The sequence below is a fragment of the Temnothorax curvispinosus genome, unplaced genomic scaffold (assembly GCF_003070985.1).
Source record: "Temnothorax curvispinosus isolate PA1 unplaced genomic scaffold, ASM307098v1 QBEX01005936.1, whole genome shotgun sequence".
NCBI lineage: Eukaryota > Metazoa > Arthropoda > Insecta > Hymenoptera > Formicidae > Temnothorax > Temnothorax curvispinosus.
The window spans coordinates 157,018-180,303 of record NW_020215716.1 but is presented as its reverse complement, the minus strand read 5'-3'; the positions used below and the strand labels follow the sequence as shown (position 1 = coordinate 180,303).

The 23,286-nt window shown below is 44.3% G+C and overlaps 2 protein-coding genes across 2 annotated transcripts; one reads left to right on the top strand and one right to left on the bottom strand.

Moving 5' to 3' along the window:
* Nucleotides 1–203: 203 nt before the first annotated feature.
* Nucleotides 204–5,577, top strand: LOC112455242. The gene is made up of 7 exons (XM_025017042.1): nucleotides 204–402; nucleotides 864–1,283; nucleotides 1,508–1,973; nucleotides 2,058–2,215; nucleotides 2,295–2,462; nucleotides 2,582–3,151; nucleotides 3,348–5,577. The coding sequence occupies exons 1-7, from the start codon at nucleotides 219–221 to the stop codon at nucleotides 3,467–3,469; spliced, it is 2,088 nt and encodes a 695-aa protein (XP_024872810.1). The 5' UTR covers nucleotides 204–218; the 3' UTR covers nucleotides 3,470–5,577.
* Nucleotides 5,578–7,515: 1,938 nt separating this feature from the next.
* Nucleotides 7,516–16,907, bottom strand: LOC112455243 (protein naked cuticle homolog 2). The gene is made up of 5 exons (XM_025017043.1): nucleotides 16,591–16,907; nucleotides 12,329–12,549; nucleotides 11,372–11,818; nucleotides 10,524–10,825; nucleotides 7,516–10,247 (listed from the first exon to the last, which is right to left on the bottom strand). The coding sequence occupies exons 1-5, from the start codon at nucleotides 16,652–16,654 to the stop codon at nucleotides 9,578–9,580; spliced, it is 1,704 nt and encodes a 567-aa protein (XP_024872811.1). The 5' UTR covers nucleotides 16,655–16,907; the 3' UTR covers nucleotides 7,516–9,577.
* Between the last annotated feature and the right edge of the window lie 6,379 nt (nucleotides 16,908–23,286).

Genomic DNA, 23,286 nt, shown 5'->3' with positions numbered 1-23,286 from the left:
GCCGAGCCGAGCCGCGGTTGCGATCGCGCTTGATCGCGCCGCGCCGCACGCGCGTTCCGTCCCGCCAGCTGCGTCCCCGCGGCGAAAATTCGCCCGTGTTTATGTTTACTCCTTTAATTACCCCCTCTTCCTCCCCCCGCGCGCTCCCCGCCCGCCCCCCCCCGTGTCCACTCGCGCCGCGTATCCCGCCTTTCGCGATTTTCTCGCCGCTTTTCGCCATGCGCCCGCTTCCTCGCGCTCGCCTCTCTCTCTCTTTCTATCCTTCCCTTTCTCTTTCGCTCGCTTTCGTTCGCGTTCTCGCTTTCGCTCTCCCTACGTTTTCCTCCCTGCCTCGCACTCTTCGACTATTAACGGAAACAAACGCGTTTCCATTTTTTTTTTCACCGCCGGATTACGTCCGTGGTAAGGTACCCGGATCGCTGTAGGAGTACAGAAAAGTGCCCGTAATGTACTCGCGATGATAATTGTGTTATATAAACTTTGTATTATCATGTGACTTTTTTTCTTGTTTTCTTAATTGCTCCGATGTGTTCGGGAATAGCAATAGATACGAGACTTGCGGCGTATTTCGGCTTAATTAGCGGAGTAATCGTCGAACGCAAACAGTAATTGTCCGAATAACGTCGTCGCGCGTAACTTGACTCCGCATTTCGAGGAACATCACAATAAAAATATAGTTTGTTAACTGTACATAAGTCAACGGCACGTCACCGAAATATAATCTAATGTAAACAAGTTAATTGCGAAAGATTATTTAATCGCCCACTTGTTGTTTTGTTCGATTTTATGCGTGTAAATTTGACAAAATTACTCCAGCGATTGAGAGTGAGCGCATCTGTCCTAAAATCAATGTATCTGTCTAGATACGTCGCTGTATTCTACCAGCCGCTCCATGCTCCCTATAAATGCCATGGCACAGAAAGTGGTACCAGGATCAGAGTCGGGATCGATGAAGCCCCTGACCGGCAGTGGACTGAGCTATGTCACGCTACAGCCACCCAGTCAGCCGCTCAGTCTGGTGCAGGATCACAGACCCTCGGTATACCAGACCCCGCCATACATCGGAAGTAACATGGAGAAGGAACCGGAGGCTGAGAAGCTGATTCCGAACGGTGTCGAGATTACGAAAACCGAAACCGAGCAAGATGTGCCTGCTGTTGTTAAGCAAAATGAGTCCAACAGGAACAACAATCTAAGTCCTGAGACTCCTGCTCAAGAACAACCGTGCGAAGTGCAATCGGAACAGGTGCTAACAACTTTAATGGAGTTTCCCCTGAATACTCGTAAGTAATTTTACACATTATTCCTTTCCCTCTCTCTTGTAAATCGAACATTTTTTTACTTGACAATTAAAGGAATGTATCTAGTAATGAATCAACACTTGAGATTTTATTGTCAAATTAATATTGTTTGTTTTGCACTGCTATTATAAAACTTATATTACAAAAGAATAAAACAAGATAAGTGCAAAACTTATAATTATATGCAATTATGTTTATTCTTATAGCGGTATGCCCCCCAGCACAAAATAAGGTTGAGGAAAAGAAGATTCCTGTAAATAATGGATCAAAGGAATCAGACGGCAAAACTGTCAATACTTCTGTACATATAAAACAATCTCCACATAAGCCAGAAGAAACACAAGTGAAGAACGAAGTTCCAAAGGCAAAACCCACAAATCAGAGTTTGAAAGTATCGAGCGATAATGCCGCTGCGACAGTAACTAGTACACATAAACCTGACGCGAAAGTCACTACCTCTCCCAAGACAACTAAACGAAAATCTAGAGAACTGAAAGATTTGAAGGCAGCATCCGCTGTAGTCACTGACGAAGCAAGTAAACCTAAGAGAAACCGGATTCAAACCCAGCCCTATCAAAGTCCATTGCCGGAGATCGCTTTACTGGTCAAAAATCTCAGCAAAACTCCTGGTGGTTCTAAAGCTCCTGACGACAAACTCATCGTATTCTATAAGTAAGCGTTCTATTTTGCACAAGTATTCCAACGATTTAATATCTATTTGTGAGTGTGAATTAATTGTTAAATATTTATTGTCAGAAACGAATTTTTGGCTGTGAGAAATGCAGAAGGAAGCTTTTATGTTTGTCAAGCGATGCAAAACATCTACAAATCGAGCAGACGCATCCGCATACGTTGGCTATCTCAAGATAAAACCAATGGTGAATTCTATTCACCTGATTTCTATGATACCATAGGTATTGTCACATTTTCATTTATACTATACACTTGTCTGTTATATTATATATGTATTTAATCTTATTATTTAATTTTCAGATTTTGATTGTATATTAACAAATCTGAACCTAAGCAAGGTCGACAAACATAAATTCTGGTTAACCAGAATAGAACTGCTGCGTACAGAAAATATCTTGAAACGGGCTATCGATGTTGAGGCTGGGGTATCTGAAAAACCTCGAGTTACAGAAGAACATCCCGATGGACGTATGTAATCGTAATATTACACACGTATTAATTAAATGTTTAATAATTTTATAGTCTATTGTCTGTATGACAGTATTGCATATGAAGTGAATAACCGTAATATATTTCTATTTTTGCAGTGGATCTGTCGCTTTATAAAGATGAGTCGCAGCTGAAGAGAAGAAAAGGCTTGCACAACGAGAAGCCGAATCGTAAAAAGTCTAAGCGTGTCGCGAGTTCTACGGATGATGACGCGGACGAGGAAGAAACAGATCGAAATCGAAAAGCATCCAAAGTGAGTCGCTCGAAGAAACGATCGGTCAAAGCATTGGCGATCGCTAAATCTGTCGCGAAAGGCAGCAGCAGAGCAGAGAGAGCGCTAAACAGAAGCACGAAATCTGGCTTGGACAACGATCTTGTTACTACTACTACTACTGTTACTGCTGCTGCTGCAGCTGCCACTACGTCTATCGTGACTACTGCTACGGCTGCTACACCAGTTGCCACCACTACTACTACTGCTGCTGCTAGTGCTCCTGCAACTGCTGCTACCACTACAACCACTACAACTACTGTCAGTCCCGCCACCAATGTTTCCGCCGTAGCGGATACCAAAAATAATGTAGAAACGAAGAAGTTGGATTTAAAGAAGAACGGCAAGCAGCAAAGTAATAATGGCACCAGAGGGGTTCCAAGAACAAAACCCGGAGGTACGAAACGTTTTGTATTATGCATAAAAAAAATCTCTGCGATTTTTTTAAATATATCTCGTTAAGAAAATAAAATTTTGCCAAAAATTTAGCCGTTTAACTAGAACTTCATAAAGCACTTTAAAATAATTTAAAGATTTATTTAATTGGCTGAAGTTTGAATTATATTTTTTATTAAAATGTATTAAACTTAAAGGTTCTGCTCAAGCCACACAGCAATCGAGTAAAATAGCAGGACGTCCGAAGCGTGTGGCCGCTACCACCGGCGTTGTTTCGACTGAGGAAGCACCAAGGAAGAAACCACGCGGTCGGGCATAAAATTAACTTAAGCGTTGCTTTTTTATGCTACAGTTACAGCCGAGTCTGTATCGTAGGCAATATGTACGTGTGGTACACCACTTAAAATTGCAATCAATTTGTTATGTAATATATACATGTACGGATCTCAAGATTCTTAAATGTATCATGTTCTGCGATAATATTATAGTCCAATGATACGGGATCAACGACTTGTGTCTCTGATTCGTCAAGTCGCATTTGAAAAAAAAGTAAAAAATAAAAATTAAGGAAAAGAGACTCAGAGATTTATGCGAGCGATATTGTGATATCATGCAAAATTTGTACATATCGTCTACGTCTCAGACTCCTTCAGGGGAAGAAAGTCACGGAATGTGTGGGAACGGTACCTTGAGTTGAGTAATAACTAATCTACAGGGTGTCACATACTAATGCACTCTTGCAATAGTCTATTTTTGATGTTGTGAGTGAACCGTACGTGATTCAGTTAATTTTAATGTACACTTTCCATTGGATATGATATACACTATGTACAAATATACATGTCTGGGAGAGGTAGGAGTTATATGTATTCTGTAAAACAGAGAGAAAGAGAGAGCGTAAGAGTAAGATACAAAGAAATGAAAAAAATAGTGTCGATAAAAAAACGAGAACAATCCCGAGTATTACCGATCCCCCGAGTTAATTCTCGGTCGATCGATCGGTAAAGGATTTCGAAGTACAATACATTTCTGTACATTATGCTGAATCCTTGCTGTTAAAAAAAAAAATAGCACGTAAAAATGGTCCAGCGCCTATATAAAGACAAGCAGAGTAAAGAAGTGCCCTGAATTGTCTCCTTGTCGAGTCAAGGATTCGCGAGAGACTCGCGAGCGGAAAGTAGCACGTTGCTTATAGTTTGTTTTTTCAATTCGCACTTGCGACGGCCCGTTGTAAAATCGCAGGGTTCGTAATTGAACAGATTGAGAGAGAGAGAGAGAGAACGAGAGCGAGAGAGTGGTGCCACATTATTACGATTTTAGTTATATAGACGTAATTTTTAGGAGAAGAGAAAGAAACAATACTTATTTAGAGCGATAAGTCTTGAATTTTAATTGTATAAATCTTGATTTATATACGTGTTAATTTTAATCTCCCTTTTTTTTCATCGAAGGTTATAGAATGACGAAGTGTACATTTAATGTCATATATTAAGACAGTTATGATTTATATATTTCGCCAAATTTATATAAATTTACATATATTTTAATATAGCGCATATTTTATATTCTGTACGTTTGTTGCGAAGAACGCAAGCTTGTGTCAGTGTATTTTTTTTTCCGTGGAGAAACCGTTAAGAACGTGTATCATTTGATTCATGTAATGTGTAATGAGACATGTATGTTTCTCTTTTTATACACTATGACAGTAGAGATACGAGGATCTTGCGAAGCAGATAGATTATTTATAATGTTGTAAGAGGTCGGCGGCTTCGAGCATTAACGACGGAGTATCCGTATACGTCGTCGACCGCGAGGATAGATTTCTTTTGATTAGGATTCCGTGTCGGGATATGTGTGTAAACATGTGTATTTTATACATCAAACCGTTAAAGTACTGTTGTTTTCTTGCTTGATTTCGCCCGGACGTAAAGCGTGTACATAAAGCGATTAGATAATCAAAATTGTGCATACGAGTGTTAACCTACCGATGGGACCTTCCTTCGTGGCGTTCCGAGTGAAATTAGGACGATCACACATTGCAATTCGCTTAGCACGCATCACACGACACCCGCTTTTCATTTATGCAATTCTCTCGATAATCGCTTATTATTTCTCGATGATCATGGGCGCTTATACGTTGAGTGCAAACACGTGACCCCCCCCCCCCCGCGGCGTCGTTTGAGAAAGGAAAGAACACTAAGAACATAGGCATATCGACCTCTGCTCGAAAAAAAAACGAAGATGATAGAATACGATTATAATTATAACTAAATGGTTAAGGTGGAATTTTTAATTCTCGAGATGGGACACGCATACACGAGTAAGATATCAATCCTGTCATACTTGGTCCATTGCACATTGTATTTGAGAAATATACGCATACAAGGCATACTGTATAAATTTAAGTAAAGAATTCTAATAACAATACACACACGCAGAACTGTTTGCTCATCTTATTATTACTCGATTTCGCTTTAGGAATGCTTGACGCGTTTTTCTTCTTTTCAAGGAACAAAAAGAGAGAAAGGAGGAAAAGTACAAGCGCCGATCGTCAGCAAAGTGCAATCAGGAAACGCATAAACTGTGAAGACGATGACGCGTCGTTCGACGCTTGCACGCATCTTCTGGAGATCGTTCTTCGTTCTTCATCCTGACCTCATTAAGTGCGACTCTAAGAGATGCGTTAACGAAATGTAATTCAACGTTGCGCGAGAAATTGTTTTTTCCCCCCGATTCAGAGAGAAAAATGAATTCATCGCCTAGCCGGGAAACTCGCCTGCCGGAATCCTCTTCTTTCTTACACATATTCGATACCTTCATCTCAAGCTCGCTCTCCGATAGCTCCTGATGGACGAAACGTGAGAGATCGCCGAGATGATTACGTCGTCGATGCTCTCGTCTGAAGATACGTCACACCGTTCGACGACCGAGTTTAAATCACGTTAATAAATGCGACCATGCCAAGGGGCTACGGAGGAGCGTTTTTTCGACTCGCGTAACGATTAAGTGTCTTAACGTTAGCTCTTATTAGATATATATATAAGTGCTTCGGATGCTGGTTTGCTAAAGTAATCAAATAAACTAACTGTACGATGTATATATATTCGTTAACATATATCGATCGTGGTATATGCGTACGATAAGACTCTAAGTGATCATATCTTTCTCGCACCGCGTCTTCTTACGTTCTCGACTTGTATGTCCTCGTGGCGGTAAATTCTCCCCCTCCTCGAGTACAACGTGTACATATTCCTGCTCTCAAACATATTCACGCGGTTTCTCGTCGTTGGATAGATCCCTTTTCCTCCCCGCTCTCGATCATGATTGTAAAAATTTTTGAATAAGCAAACACGCGTATCTTCCTTTTTTTTCCTTTAAATTTTAGCTGGAATAAGCTTGCAGCTTTACGGGCGCGTCTCACGATTGATAAATTAAAGCGTGCATTATTAAGGACTCTGTCACATGCGCGAATTGGAGGGCAAACCAGGGCAAACGTCTTGCGGCTATTCCTATCCTCAAACTACCTTCCAAGACGTCGAGATTTTACTTTCGAATTTTATCTGCGATTACAATGTGATTACAAAATGAGACATATTTATTAAAGACGCGAATATAGAACGTAACCGTCTGTTGCGAAGCGTGGCAGGATCAACGATACGCGTTGAAAAGAAAAAAGAATGGCCGTTAAAAATGTGGGAACGATATGATGACCGACAAAACGCAAATTAAATAAGTTTCTCTACTTGCACCCGAAGTTTCGCTGAATCGGCGCGATTCGCGCGTTCTTAAGTAGCGAGAATTTTTATATACCCGTAGAAAAGGAACGTCCTCCTTTTCTCTTCTCTCCCCCCCCGGGGAGGCGTTTCTTCCCTCTGATTTCGACGAAAGTTGTTTTGTCTCGTAGGATAACCGTAAGAGTAAGATAAGCATTTTACGATCGAATAGAGGGTGAGATACGTATTGTATTAACTTCACACCTACGGTTCACGCAGCTCTCTTGATAGTCTCGGTGGCGTCGGAAAATTCACGCAGACACACACACACACACACACAGGTGTTTTGTACAAAGATCCTTTGGTTATGTATGTATAATAAAGTGACGTCCAGAAATATTGCGGGTGATCGTTCTTTCGAAGCGGCAGCGAGGCGCGAATCTCATGGAGAGAGAGAGAGAGAGAGAGAGAAAAACCACAAATTAACGTCAACTTGAATATCGTCGAGTTTGACTTAGATTTCTCTTTCAGTCACTTTAGTTTCTTATCGATCAAAGGACAAGCGAATCTTTAATTAGTCCCAACGATTTTTCCACGGGATGATGCGTCGCGTCGCGCATAAGTCCACGCAAAAATAAGTATACGAGTGGCATAGTATAAAAAACGTGTTTTAATAAATATCAATAGAAAAAAAAGTTACAGAAAATATCTACAGGGGATTACAAAATGTCGATATATAAAATTACATGTCCCGCAACGTAATTATCTAGGACCCTTACATCTGTCAATGTCAACTATCTAGTCTTAAGATTAGCCTTAATAGTAATATTGATCGCTATCACTAAAGGTAATCGTAATACTCTTCATTGCGACACCCGATTGAGAAGTATTGTCGATTTTTCATAGTTCCGTTCACGCGCGTATCCCTTCGCGCGTTAGTAAATAAATAGCATGCGATTCAACGATCAAAATTCCTGGCGGCGAGGTGTAACGACGAAAACGACCAGTCCGAAAAATACCGATTGCCCAGATCCGGGCACAGTCTTCGATCGTGCGACGAGTAGAAGAAAAAGAAGAGGTTTTTGCAAAAATAAAAAAGGGACCAATATTCGCGAGTACAAAACGAGTTCTAAATTACAAGGCACTAGTAAGAACTCAATTGTCACTCTCTTTCCAAGTATCCATTGTACTTCGCGGATAATGAAAGAGCTTTATTTGTCGTAATGTAGGACTAGCAAGATATACAGGGGGTACCACCGCTAAGGCATCGTTCTTCAATGGCAGATTTCATAGCGGAAATGTTACCCTTTATCGTCCCTAATCATACAATCTTTCAATTTTTAACATCATATATCTTTCGAACTGAGCCTTGAAGTTAAAATTCTATCAAGGTTTATTCGCGAACGAGAGATTAGTTGCAGAATAACGCTTGTTACTTATCTCTTCTCTTAAGACGTAATTTCTTCTAAAACTTAATTAAACTTTTTTTAAATCGCTCTTCATTCATCAATGCTCCGATATTTCCGCCGGAAAGAACTTCGTCTGGAGTGGCCGAGAGAAATGTTCATTAGTGAAATCTAGACCCGATAGAAGTGAAACGCCCTGTATATGAGAGATTCAAGCGTTTATTTATCGAAATTGCGCGTTTGAGATTTTCTAGAATACTACGTTCGATAAAGAGAATTATAACAACTCTTCGATTATACAGGAACATTCGTAGTGAAGTCTTTACGTTTCGAACTTGTTACGACTCTAGATCGTTTCCCTTAATTATAACGCTTGTATACTGAAAAGATGCTCTTTGGGATATTTCTATGTACAACGCGATGGGTAGCCGTCGTAGTTTTATCGCGCTTGAATAAGAAAGAGCGACTGCATTCTTCTTCCTTTCGTCTAAAACTGTAATTTTGCCTCATAGCGCACGATAGCCCGTGTATCGCTTCTCACGTCTGGAGAATATCGCGAATATAGTATACATATTTTATTATACTAAACTGCGATCCTAATCGGGTGACGTTTCGTCATTGTCGTAGGGTGACATGTAGGTATATGTATTATGTATATCGTAAGCCTGAGATTTATAGTAACTATACCTCTTTGCTCAAGAAAACCTGCGCAAATAACACATGTAATTTACATCGAGCGCGCATGTCTTCCACAAAAGTTTCTTTGAGCAAATCGCAGTGCCATTTTTTACTTGCGATGTGAAAACAATCGCGTTTTGCCTTAATCCCGATGCTTATAAATTCATACCAAAAAAATTATATTAATGAGCGCCGCAAACATCTGTACGTTTGTCGATACTCGAGGAAAAACTCAGTCGCTTACATGAAAAATACATGATACAGCGTCATTATTTGTGTTCGTATTAAAAATAGATATATTCAAACGATGTAATTATGTATGAATTGGTTTGCCTTCACGAAGACAAAATGGAGATTCAATGAACAATTCATAGTACACGATTTCCTAAAATAATCGATACGATATGTATATAGGAGAGCTCGGAAATAAAACGCGCCATATCGAATCCTTATAGTACAATTTAAAAAAACCATTCGCGACGTAAAATATTAAGCCATTTTTCTAAATAACAATAGATACTAATTACGCCTCGAGAATTTCTTTCTAAAATTTACTTGATCGTATCGTGACGAGTTTCAAGTTGAAAAAAAAACTTGAAACTCGAATTTACTTCTTTCGGCGGTTGCCGATTAAACCAGGGCCTCGGCGTGATAGTGATGATAGTGATGATGTATGTGCTCGTGGACGTGCCTTCGGCTGGACGTGGCCGCCACCGCGTTCTGCGAGAATTCACGTTCGAGCCAACGCACGACTTGCGCCATTGCTCGGGCTTGATCCTGCTCCCGCGTGGCGTGCTTCAGCTGATGCTTCTTGCTCGCTCTGCCGCATTGTTGCGTATTCACAAATTGCGCGTCGTTGCGCTGCAAGTTGTTGTGATTGTTGGTAATCGTCTGATGATTAGCCGTTTGCTGGTTATTGTTGGGCACGAGGTTGACGATGTTGCGGTGAGTATTGCCGCTGCTAGGGGTGTGCTGCGGCGTGTCGTTGTAGACCGTTGTCGGAGCGATCACATTACGATTCAGTATCTGCGAATACGTCGCGTAGGTCTGAGGAGAGGAATGCGTCGCGTTGTTTCTCGGTGTCGCGTGCCGCGTTTTTCTGAGATTCGCCGACCGCGATTTGACCGGCGTTTTGGGAAACGACACGGAATGATGAGTACTCTCCCGGATTGGTTTGTGATAGTTCGCGGCCGTTTGACGAGGCTCCAGAGATGTGTGACAATCCTGATTATTATGATTCGGGTTTTCTACGTGGGGACTATGAGATGGAATGCGCGATTGTTCGTTTTGGTGCCGTTTCCTGCAGACAAAAAAGTAGATTCGATCTATAGCCAAGATTCTTTCAAGAATTTTATCTGTTTTAAACATTATATAGCCTTATGAATCTTAATAAACAAGAAAAGTGTATTGGATTAAAAGAATAGGGGTTTTAATTAAATTATAATATTGGAGAATATTAAAATATTGCTAATTTGAGGAAGAATTTTAGTTATTTATTATACATATGTGTAAGCAAAGTTAATATACGAAATTTTAATATAAACTTAATTTTGTAAACTGATCGCAATTAACTCACCGTGATGTGTGAAAACTGAGATTATTTTTTTCCATGTTGGCCTGAATAATCTCGAGCAATTGTTGCCTTTGTAGGGCGCCGCTGCGTTTCCTCTGATTCGTCGTAAGAAGCGGCGTTAATGGCGAGAACGCGGGGGAAGTGTCACTATCATCGCTCACATCACCCTCCGAGCTATTTGAATAGGGAGATGGTAAATGGGGCACCGGACCGACTCTCCTACGAAGCTCCTCCTGCTGCACTCGATTCGTTCGGGCATTCTCATCGTCGTCCTCGCTGTGGGTCTCCACTTCTTTTCGCTCGGTCTGCAATGGAAATCGAAATGACGAACAAAGTAAAACAACCGTAAGCATGATGTACCGAGAGCAACGCAATGCTCTATTAATGCTTTATTAAATAAACGCATAACTTATAAAACAACGGGAAAGGGCGCAAATATGTTTTGTTATTTGTGTCAAAAATGTTGAAGAAAGTTTGTATATGATCTACTTCCGCAAAACGAAAAAGCTCGTATTTGATTCAACGTGTAAAGACAACATCTATGTTACGTATCAAAGGGGCAATTAATAAGTTTTACTTATAAGCTCAAAAGTAGTAAAAAGCTTCGAAAGTAATTCGTAATATAATTTGACGATTACGTGAATCATCATCAAAAGTCTCGCGAGAGAAAACGCTCGCAGGAAGCGGATTTATCTCTTCGTTCTTATACCTTCCCGAGAGTCGCGATTGGCATCTCGACTGCGGCGTATCGCGCGCATGGCTCAGATGTCGGAACGGCCGGTCGCGGTTCCGAGTTCCGGCGCACATATGCATGTGCAACGTGGTTCATATACGAGGAATGTAGGTCTCACCTGACAACGATACCGCGTTACTCTTCTCCTTCTAGGAACTCTGCTCGCGCCATGCCGAGCGGTAGCGGTGGCCGTCGCTGTTGCGTGGCTGCACGGGGCGGCGTGCTTCAAATGGCAGCAGGACGACGGGTTGGGCTGGTGACCGGGCAGCGTAGCGGCCTGTGGCGTTTGCGTGGCATTTAGGCAGGTGCCGGCGGCATTGCGCGGCGCCTGGCTGCTGCTGCTGCTGGCCCGCTGATCCGGCGACACCGTCAGCTTCACCTTGATCGTCTTACTGCCGCACGGCGGTACTTGGATCGAGGCGCCTAGCGTGTCGTAAATGGTGGTCACTAAACCAGCTATGTCGTCCTTGGTGATCTTCCCGTGCCCGTCGAAGTCGTACAGAGTGAAGGAGAACTCCTGCCGCCTCCTGTCACCATCCGCGACCGACACGTCGCACTCGAATTCCTGCAACGAGAATAAGGTCGCTCGGATTAAAGAAAAAAATCTCGGGTGCGTGACTCTAATAATTATACGGATAGCAGATAGCACAACTGTAGCGTGTTGAAAAAAAAAGTCTTAATAACATGGAAATAATACGTGCGGTTAAGAAAGTATGTTACAGTCATTGTACATTTCTCTTTTATTTATATAATTTCTTGGGAATTCTCATTAAATTAACTGATAATAACTATCGATTTTCGCCAATTAATTAACATTATAAAGTGAATTATAAAGTGAAAACAAAACATGAAGGAGAAATGCAAAATAAGAAATTATCGTTACACGAATAAAATTTGTCGCGAATTAAAAATAAGTAACGAACAATGCAATCTTTATGCAAGATATCTTACTGAACAGTATTAACAAACTAACTACTACAAATTTTTACAGTATAAATTAACTAATTTGAAATTTCTAATATACGCGACACGGCATTTCGTTCCCTACCAAGATATATAAATAAAAATATTTCACCTCGAAACTAAGCTGTTTCGTTGTACCGCAAGTAGGCTGTTCATCGTTAGCGGTAGGTCCTGCAGGTACGCTCGTACTATCGGGCGCAACCTGCGGCGACTCCACGGGAGAAATTAAAATCGGTTGCGACTCCGTCGTCGGTGGTGACGAAACGTTGCAGGCCGTCGGGACGCCCGTGAGCAATTCCTCGGAATCGCTACCCTCCGTATTGGTCCCTACGACTGAACAGGTAACAATTGGAAGATTCGTTATGCGAGGATGCACAAGCAGCTGAAACTTTGTTCGACCTGCGCAACCGTATCTTTCTCCCTCTCTCTCTCGTAGCGTACAAGAGAACCAAGTCGCGTTTTTCTTTTCTATCTTAAAATCTTAAGCGGAGCAATGATTTCTCGGGATCGTTTTATTGTATATCGACGCGCAAACGCGCGATTGGGATTGGGCGCGGCGCGAGCCGGGAACGCGATCCGGGAAGCCGTTCTCCAGCTCGCCCGCTCGCTTTCCCGTCGCGCACGATCGCGATTTCTGCCCTCGGGCTGTGAGCTGCGAGAGAGGCAGAGGAGCGAATAAAAGGCGGCATTTAACACGCGCCGCGGCATCCGCGACCGGTGGCGTGTTTGGTGCACAGACGGTATTTTTACGCTTCTCCGCGCCGACAGTCGCGCGGCGCGGCGCGGCGCGGCGTTCCATCGGGGAGGAAGCCTTTCAGTGACTGGTATAACCGGGGGGAAGCAGCTGGAATTCTAACCAGAACCATCGAATCTCAATGCCGTGAGGTTTTACGCATCTTTCACCGGCGCGGGCGCGAGCGGTGAAATCCCGATTTTCACAATTTCAAAGAACGAGGATCTCGTAAAAAAAAATGGAAAAATTCCCGCGTTTGCTTTCGCGATCGATATCAAATATGATTTCCAACAGACAGGAACTAACAACGTGGTACGACAATTTTCAAAGTTTTCTTTTTTTCCTCGAAAACGGAGCCTCGCGTACGGAATTTTAATCTATATTTCTTGCTTTTCGTGAGCTCTTTTCTGTTGTCTTCCGACGATACTTTGAATTTGTAGAACAGATTTAAAGTTAAACATCTAATTGCAAGCGCGAGAAATTGCAGAAGTAAAAACTATATTTTTCGATTCTTGATATCGCATTACGAGTACGATTCTAAGCAGATTCCAGACTACACCTGGATCGAATTTTACTATGTCGTATTGTATACTATGCTCGCTATCCATTTTCATCGAACTTGTAATGCAGGATCATTGTATAAGGAACGCAACGTCAGCTCTAGGGTGAAAGGGACGATGTCAAGCCGCATCTCGTTCCGCGTGTCCGGCATCTCGGCTTGAATAGCATTTCGGCTTTTATGTCCTGAATCGCGAGCTTCGGTTTTATCGTCAACCATTGTGTAATGGGCCGTAAACTCGTCCCACCTAACGGGCACAAAGCGCGGATGTGCGATAGACGTGGCTGTTAAACTCGGACTCGACAGAGATACCTACTCGACAACTCGACGGTCGACGCGTACGCGGTTTCGCGTTTTACGTATGTATATGCGTAAGAGGTGCGCAAATTCACCTCCGACATTCGATACCCGCTACCATCACGCGCGAAAAATTCACGAATATTCGTGCGAGTTGCGGCTTGACGAGCGATCGTTAATCTGTCTTTTCAAATGATGCCTGTATGTATAATACGGAAAAAGAGATGCGTTACAATCTAAATCTTAATAATTATATCAGAACGCAATTGCTGTATTGAGACTCGTGGGCCGTTCCGTACATTTCAATCTTTGAAGATGCTTTCAGACTTTCACGTTATCGTTACAAACAAATCTCATAAAGCTAAATATAATAGAAATAATAATTATTAATATATATTAAAAATATAAATTATTGAATAAAGTTTGTAAGACATTTATCTTCATATATGTATTATATTATATAATCATTAAAAAAAGGCGTTAATTGTAACTTAAACAATTTTTTTATCTGGTAATTGAGATTCATGGAAATCGTGACGGGGAATTAGAGAACCGTGGATGAGAAGGAGCCTCGAGTAATTTTGTTGTCGCTGAACGCACGCACCGCACGTTCCGCGCTATTTTCAACGACGCGTTACGGAGACAAGCGTAAGGTAAATGTACCAGTGGTCGCACACTTAAGCCACAATTCAGATTGTGATACAAATTTAGCCCATTTAAACGCATGCTTGGTACAAATGACTTGAACCATCTTGAAGCTTAGGGTTTCTAGTTTTTAAAACACATGCAATGTTTATTTTAATATTCAGTCATTTATTATTTATGCCGCGAAAATGATAAAAAGGTCAAATGTACCAGTGTCCGCACAGCCTTTACTCGGTATGTCCCACCCAGTGTCCGCACAATACGATATTTAGGCTGCGGTTCACTTGATGCTACAAATGCTTCGAAGCATTCCTCCTTCAATGAAGAAAGAAAGAGAAGAAAAACGCTTCAAAGCATTTGTGGCGTCAAGTGGACCGCAGCCTTAAACCAAAATATATTCAGCCGTAACATAACCTCTCCATGTAAACAGCAAACAATTTTTCTGATACTGGTTGCACAGATTCAGCATGCACATTAGATTTATTGCAGATATATTATCAACAATGAGTACTTACTTATCAATCGGTTTTCCACACGATATTTTGTTTTCTTTTAATCGAAACACCAGAATTAATTCCGTAGTAACAACTTTGCATCGATCGAGAAACAGCGTGCTACGCGATGTGCGGTTACTGGGACTAGCGAACTTCGCAGGGTTGTACCAGTATCCGAACAGCCGTGACGTGCGAGACCGAATAAACAATTTAAAATAAATGGTAATCCGTGCAGAATCATACTTCAAATTTGTTTGTTATTACAATAACATATTGTAGATCCCTACACAATTTTTAAATTTGCAATATTCTTCACGAAATGCTTAATAAATTGAAAACATTAAAGTCGTGTGCGGCGACTGGGACGTGTGCGGCCACTGGTACGTTTACCTTATAGGTATAGACTATAGACACACAGGCCGAAAGCTAAGAAAAGTATGATGTAAGACCACGTGGTATCCGCCTCGATAACATCTTGGCATTATCCACCGCTGACGACGGTCATTCTTTTGCGGCAGCATGATTGATCTTTCAAACGCCACCGCTGCGCTAATCATATTCTTTTTCTCTCTACACTGCTTTTCCGTTGAACCTTTCCCCCTCTCTCCCGCCCCAACCATCGCTCTTTAACCCCGCTTGCCTGGTTTTTCTCAGGTATATCCGAAAGTCGTTTTGACCTGAGGGAAATTTGCTTAAAACCTTAACAAGAGATATACAATGGAATGCAAATGGGAAACAAGCATATCTTCGACAAGACTACCTTACTAAAAAGGAGTCGGGACTAAGCCGTAACTAAAAATTTAATTTCGAAGGCTTTCTTTTTTTTACGTTTCTATCTGCTTTCTAGGAATGTACCCTGATAAGAAAATGGGTTGAAGAGTAGTTCACTTATAAATGACAGTTTTCTTTCGGGTTATCTCGACAGGTATATATACGTATTTCAATCCCGGGCATACCTAATCTTAAAAGGAAACTTATCGTAACAAAATCAATCTCGTTGGCAGGCGAAACAAATTGAAACAACCAAAATTTCAATGGTATTAAAGTTAAACGTTGATTCAGGGATTTATATGTTCCGCGAATCCGTTGTGTACAGAATTCTTTAAGACGGTTTTATCGAGTTTTGCGACAAACGTTTGCGTGTGATAATCATTCTCGTTCTTCACAGTTCACAGTTAAATCGCGTTATCATTGTATTTAGGAAACATTTCGTAAACACGATATACAGCATATTGTAGTTACAGCAGGCAGATATAATTATACAAATCATTTGAAACAAATACCACATGAGCTTCTCGAACAGATTATCAAGCTAATAAATTATAATTGTTCGTAACAATTAGGGAGAGTTTAATTAAATATTATTTCACCGTCACATGAGAGAAACCGTGTGTAACTACGTAGTTTTTAAATGTCTGAAATAAAGTCAACAAGATGTGTGTATCATGTGTACGCGGTCTCACATGTTTATTGTTTATATTAGCTGTAATCAGAGCTCGTTAAAATTAAAAGTTCATCCGAAAACTGTTAATAAGAGAAATTAGCAGTAACTTGAATTAGCATTGTGCGTTTCTTTCGCCTTTTTCAGGCCCGAGAGTCTCAATATCGCAGCATGCGTTCCCCGAAAAGGAAGGAACGATCATTACCAGAAAAGGGTCTGTAGCCAGCGAGGAACCTTGCTCGCCACCACTTTACCAATCCGGTAGCCATGGGACCTTCATGCGTGCATGCGTACGTGCGTGCGTGCGTACGAGCGTGCGTGTGTGCGGGCGACGACGATCGCCGTGATCCCTCTACACTTGGGCTCCCCGCTCTCGGGATCGGCGGCACACTTTGTTCCTCCTCCGTAACTACCGACACGCCGCGGCCGCCCTGGATGCATACGCGGGTCGCGGTATTACGTGCCGCGCCGTGCCCTCTCCCTCGGTACTTCCGGTTAGGCGCACCTCTCCGCACCCCGCGCTCGATCTGTCATCCGGCAGCGGCTCGTGAACCATACGAGACGAGAGGCACAAACGCGCACTCGGCTCGACTTAACGTACGGCCCGTCAAAATTTTTCAAACGGATAGGCGTAGGGCCGTTGCCGTCACCGTCGCAGACGCACACTGTACGCACGTGTTCGTCGCGGAGCGTGCCTCACGGCAGCGGGCAGTCGGCACTCACTCGGAAACGTCGCGCAGCACTGCCGGGAGTGCCGGGAAGACGATGATGCGGTTTTGCCGCTCGCGCATCGAGGCGAAACGAAGCGCGGACACGAGGCACGGAAAAAAACCTCCTCTCCTCCACCACCACCTCCTCCACCTCCTCTTTCTCCGCGCAAGCAGGTAGAAACCCGCCCGTCACCGCGGTTCGGACACGACTACGGGCGCTCGTCCTCGCCTAAAAGCACGTTCCCCGTAATTCCCCTACCTACCCGCGCGCCATACCGCCATACCACCACTACCATCGTCACTGTCGACACGGCACCATCGTCGCAGCAGCCACCATCATACCAGCCAGCCAGCCAGCCAGCCAGGCAGGCAGGCAAGCTGAACAGGCAGGCGGGCGGCCTGGCAGCGTGGCGCAGCCCGTATTCCTCGCTTCGTCGTCGGCCTGGCTTGGTCGGCCAGTGCCGAGCCGAGGATACGCGGACCCCCGAAGGTAGGAGACGCGCGGCGCGGAGCGGCACGGCGGCTCTTCAACCTCTACCTACTCAGCCTACTCTTCTCTTCTTCTCTCTGTTCTCTTATTTTCTCTTTCTCCTTTGCATACCCGTTCGCCAGAGAGCCAGCGTTCAGCGCTCTGCCGTCTTCCTGCAAGAATCTCGCGGTGTGAAGTGTGAAGCCCCGTTTACACGACCCAGAACTATAACAGTACTCTGTCCACATAATTGCAGACGCACGCCGCATCCGTGATGAATTCCTTTTAATATATATATATTCGTGCGCTCCTGTATAAAAAATATCCTTCTTCCTCTCATTTCCACGCAACTTTCCCAAAAACCACATATGCAACGAGATAACAGCTAATAAATTGAGACTTGAACTCATTGGAGTAATCTCTAGCTTTAATTCGCCAATTATAAAAACTTTCTCTGTAAAGATATTTCCTTGTAAGAGTACAACGTAATTCAATTAATTCGATTGATTCGCTTTCTCTCGATCGTTTTCATCGATCATTTATAAACAGCGTGGGACAGGCTTAACGACGAGGAAGGACCCAGCTTCGCGGTTACTCCGAGTTTCGAGATGCGAGAAGAGACGACGCCGACGGCGATCCGACGCTCGGTGCCGTCAATGTCGGAGGCTAACGCGAATTTCGTTGCCGATCGTCACGATCGCTGAGCGACAATCGATTTCCGTTATCTTCCGGCACGTCAAATCAAACCTGCCTTCCGAAAACCGACCTCGTTGCGTTCGTTGAACTCGTCGATTTATCGCGCGTTCGACGTCGCGACGGACCGATCTTTGACTATCTTCGAAAATTACTGGAGGCTGGAGAAACGAACGGACGCTTTTGTTACGCGATGATTCTGACGCGGAATGTATACCTTGCGTTTCTTCCGCGCGTCGTAATTGACGTTGACGATTTTCCAAACCTCATCTTTGCAGATCGTGAGACTTGGAACGTCATGTACCAATTTTTTGCCGATTGCATAAAGTAATTATCAGATCTAATTGCTATTCGAGAGGTTACAATATCTGTATTGTACGATTTGTCACATATAAATTGTATCATAATGATTAATCACTGATGTAACGATGATTAATCAACATTGTGTCAATATTTATCAATCGCGACAATAAATATATTAATATCGGAAACAAAGTTCTTCCATGTCCTTAATCCTCGACGCGTAAAAAAGAATTGTATATAAATATACTTTATAAACTACCAACAGGTATTCTCTTTAAGTTTTATTTATTAATTTGATGCTTTTGTCAGCTTTTCCACCGACTACAATGATCGATAAAGAAAAATCAAGTTAGACGTACTTCTCTCGTAGCGCCATGACGCTATAAAATATGACGCTATTTATCTCGAAAAATTGTGACCTGAATTATAGTAATCACGCGTTAGAGTAATCGCCCGAATTTAACGGCGCGGCGGCGGTACTTGAGAGAATCTATAACCAAAAGCTTAAATTCGTTATTTTGCCATCGTCCCGCGCGGAATATTCGCGCGGTAAATAAATGATTCCTCCTCCCGCGTGTGTAAAATTACGCACGCGGAAACTTAATCGCGCGGATTGTTATTAAAAAGAAAGAGAAAGAGGAAACCCTACACTTCCGGCCTATTTCCGCCGTAAGCCGTACGAATCGATACCCTCGTCATTGAGATCACTTCGGTGTTTACGTCGGCGACACACACGCGCGTCATCGTTCACAAACGCGCGGTCGTGTTGTTTCGACGCTTCAATGAATCACGAGTCAGAGACGGGGGAGAGACGAGACACGGCGACGGGGGTAGAGAGAGAGAGAGAGAGAGAGAGAAAAAGGGAGAGGGTGAAAAGGGGAGAAGGGGGAGTGGAGGGTGACAGGCAAATTAGAGAAATGCGCGCTCCGATTTCGCGTTTCTTCTTTTCGTCGGAAGAGACACATTCTTTATTTACATTGCTTCACCGAAACCGCTCTCGCGGCCGAGAGTGCTGCGCAATACCACTCGGAAAGTCCGTCCGTGTCAAATCGGAGATATTCTTTTTGGAGACTGTACCCGCACGCTATTATCTCCTAGCGGTGTTTCAGAAGAAACATAGGCGTCGCCGCGCGGAAGGAGTCTCGCGGGGCTTGAGTCGCTTGGGTGTTTCGGGATACCTTCCATCTCTCGTTCATCCTTCAGCAACCTTTTTCTTCCCCCCCCCCCCCCCGTAGACGTCCTACTAACGTGCCGTGCGCTACTGTTAGCAGCACGCTCGATCGAAATAAAAAGAGAAGAGAAACAATTAACTTGGACAAAAACACGACAGGCCCCCTTTGTATGCAACGTCCCGCGCTGACTGCGTAAGCGCGAAATTAAATATTATACGTCGCGAGATACATATATACTGACACCTCTATGCTTTTACATAGTCCCTCGTCAGTCCCTTCTCACGTTCTACGGGGTAATATGATTTCAAAAAATAAAACACTAAATAAATCTTTAATCTCAAAAACCGTACCTATACCTTTTATTAATCCATCTATCCTTGAATTCTCGCGTAACGAATAATAAAGATTGAGGAAATCAAATTATACGTTGTGGCACTTATTTCGTTTTTAATAATTTTCAAAAGTAGGAATACGCATTTTTTTTTAAGAAGATTAATTTCACTAAGAGGTAATTTCTTCGATTAATACCGGTGTATTGCCCGAACTCTCAAAAAAAGAAATATTAAAATATTACGATGTTAATGACGATTTACAGATTTTTCTATTTCAAGAATTTACCCAGTGGCAACGATTAGTAATGCATGTGTGTGTGTGTATACGTTTTTTAAATTTTTTAAATTTATATTTATTAGACGCTGTTTTCTTCATTAAAATCAAATCTTATTCCGTTTATTTTAGTAACACGCATTTAATCTCGATTTGAGATATTAAAAATGTGTTTTCAAATGTGTTCTTCTCTCTCTCCTTCCCCTTTTGTATGCAGTAAAAACTGATGATATTGAGAAGAATATCCGCGAAGTTGTATCTTAAAACGAATCGTACAGTTTCGACGTAACAGCAGAATCGAGTAACGACAGAATCCCTGTTGCGGATGCAACACAAATTCTCCGAGAAAGAGAAAGAAGGAAGAAAAAGAGAGAGAACCAAATAAATACGGCGCAATTCCACCGTTCGGAATTTTCTATTTCCTAGGACGAGTCCCCGGACGGTGACGCCACTGAACGACCGGCCGGTCGGTCGGTCGGCGGACGGTCGCGGTCGGCCCGAAGCATCCCTCTCACACTCCCTATACAGAAAGGCTCTCTACCCGCCATGCCGTGCCGTGCTGTGCCGTGCCGCGTTGCGGTACGGTTTGCCGTGCCATCCTCAGCCGAGTAGCGTGGCTAGTTGTTTCTTTTCTTTATTCCTTTGTCGGAAAGTCGGCGGCAAGTCTCGTTTTTAAGAGGCGGCAGAGAGGGCCGGGTGAACGGCGGAGCGGAGCGCGGCGAGGGCAGGACGAGAGGCAAAAGGGAAACGGCGCGGCAACCAGCCAGCGGGGGTTGCGAGGGGGATCGGAGGGAGCCAGGATGGTGGCTCGGTGCGGCCTGCCTGGGTAGAAGCAAGAAGGGGACCAAGGGGGAAGAGGAGCCCCGCGCACGAACGCGCGCTCTTCGTCGGTGAGGGGAAATAAAACGCGCGGCTCAAAAACGCGGGTACAGACTAATCTCGAAATAACGCCGGCAGCGGGCACAAACTCTCTCCCTTTCTCTCCCTTTCCCTCTCCCCTCCCTCCCTCTCTCTCTCTCTCTTTCTCTATCTGTCCGCGGGTGTTGAATTCGAGTCATCTATTAATAATAAACTATTTCCAGATGCGTCTTGTGCCACCATCAGGAACTCAATCGCTGCTCCCTTTCTCCCTTTCTCTCCAGCTTCGCCCAAGCGCTTTGATCTCGCCAGTGATCTCACCTGTGCGTCAGATCGAGCGCCAAAGAAGAACCGAAACCGATTATAACTCGGATTTGCGTTCGATCCCATATTAGTCGCATCAATCAGCGTATTTCTAATCTCTAATCCCTTGGCGAACGAATATAAGTCGAGCTTATTTGTCTCGGACGTATCGGAAATTGAACGCGACGATGTTATTACGTCAATTTCAATTATCCGGCCGCAAAAGGAGGAGAGATAGATAACTGGACGGCGCGTATTCGCGATGTCAGGGTCGCTAATTAGATCCGCGGGAAGATGAAGCTTGTCACGCGGATCGGAGATCGGGATGTCGATCGAATCGACCGAATCGAGCGTCACGCGCGCGATCGCGTCGATTAGACGGTAAGGCGTCAAAAGGGCGAGGTAAATATTTATCGCGAAGGGGACGATTTGAGGAGAGGGACGAAAAGAGGGCCGCGAGATGCACAGGGGCCCCCGAGCCCCGAGACGCGCTGGACAGGATACGGAGAAGGCCTATAATGCCTATAATACAGTTTTGCCGCGAGCGAGCGCGGAGAGAGAGCGGACTGCGCGGAGAGCGACTCGTCGCTCACCGCTCGCCGCTCGCCGGCCAACCGGCGCGGCGCGGCGTCGGTCGGTTTTGCTTGTTGGGCTCTCTCGGGCCTCGGCGAAGGTTCGCCGGATGATACCGGGTGGGAAAAGGGAAGAGAGAGAACGCGCGAAGGGTAGGGGACGGAGAGGTCGGAGCGGAGGAACGAACGGACGAACAGACGGACGGACGGTGGAGCCTTGGTCGTGTTACGGCGCGGGGGAAAGGAGGAAGCGGCCGCGGCCGCGGTGCGTTTGATCTCGGCCGCGGGCGCCGACAAAGCGTTCGTCCACTCTCCTACAACGGCGGACCGTCCCTTGGGTGCGCGCGCGAGAGCGGCATCCATGTGTTGGCCGAGAAGGAGAGAGGCGGACAGAGAGGGAGGCTGAACGGAGCGAGCAAGTGAGAGCGAGAAAGACGCGAAGCGGAAAGGAGGGAGAAAGAGCGAGCGGGACGGCAAAGGACCGCGCGAAGAACGAGAAGGACGGAACGATCGGAGTGGCTGAGCTGGAAGAGAGAGAGAGAACGATGAAAAGGAGGAAGATGGAAAGGAAGGGGGGAAGGGGGCATGAGGGATCCGTTCCACGATTCATCGTGCTGTTGCCGCTGTTGCGCTCGCTCTAGCATGGCGCTCCGCCACGCCACTCCCTCGTGCCGGTGGTACCCACACATAATATTCCACGCATACACGCGCGTATACGCGCGCGCATCATCGGGTTTGCTATTAATAAATAATGCTCGCCGTAGTCCGCATTACAACTAAGATTCCTTCCCACACCATCGTCGCGGTTGTTGTCGTCGCGAGGATGTATTCTCGATTTCGAACACTCGACCGCTCGTGAACTCCGCCTTCTCTCCTTCTGTCCCCGGCCGACAACGACGCGACGGACATGCGGTCTGTCACATCGCGGAGGGACGCATTGATGTTCACGGCCTCTCTCTCTCCCTCTCCCCCCCCCCCCCTCCCCGTGTGTGTCGGATCTATACATGCGCGCGCGTTTCGTGGGATCGCCACGATGGAGAAACGCGTCAATTATTTCACATCGAGAAAAAGTTGCACCGGAGAAAAGAAGAGACGGGGAGAGAAAGAGAGGGACGAGCTCCCGGGACCAGCGATGATCGTCCGTTGCCCGACGAGAATTCCCTTCTCTCGACAATATTCCTGAATCCATAATAAGATATTGATTTGTCTTTAATA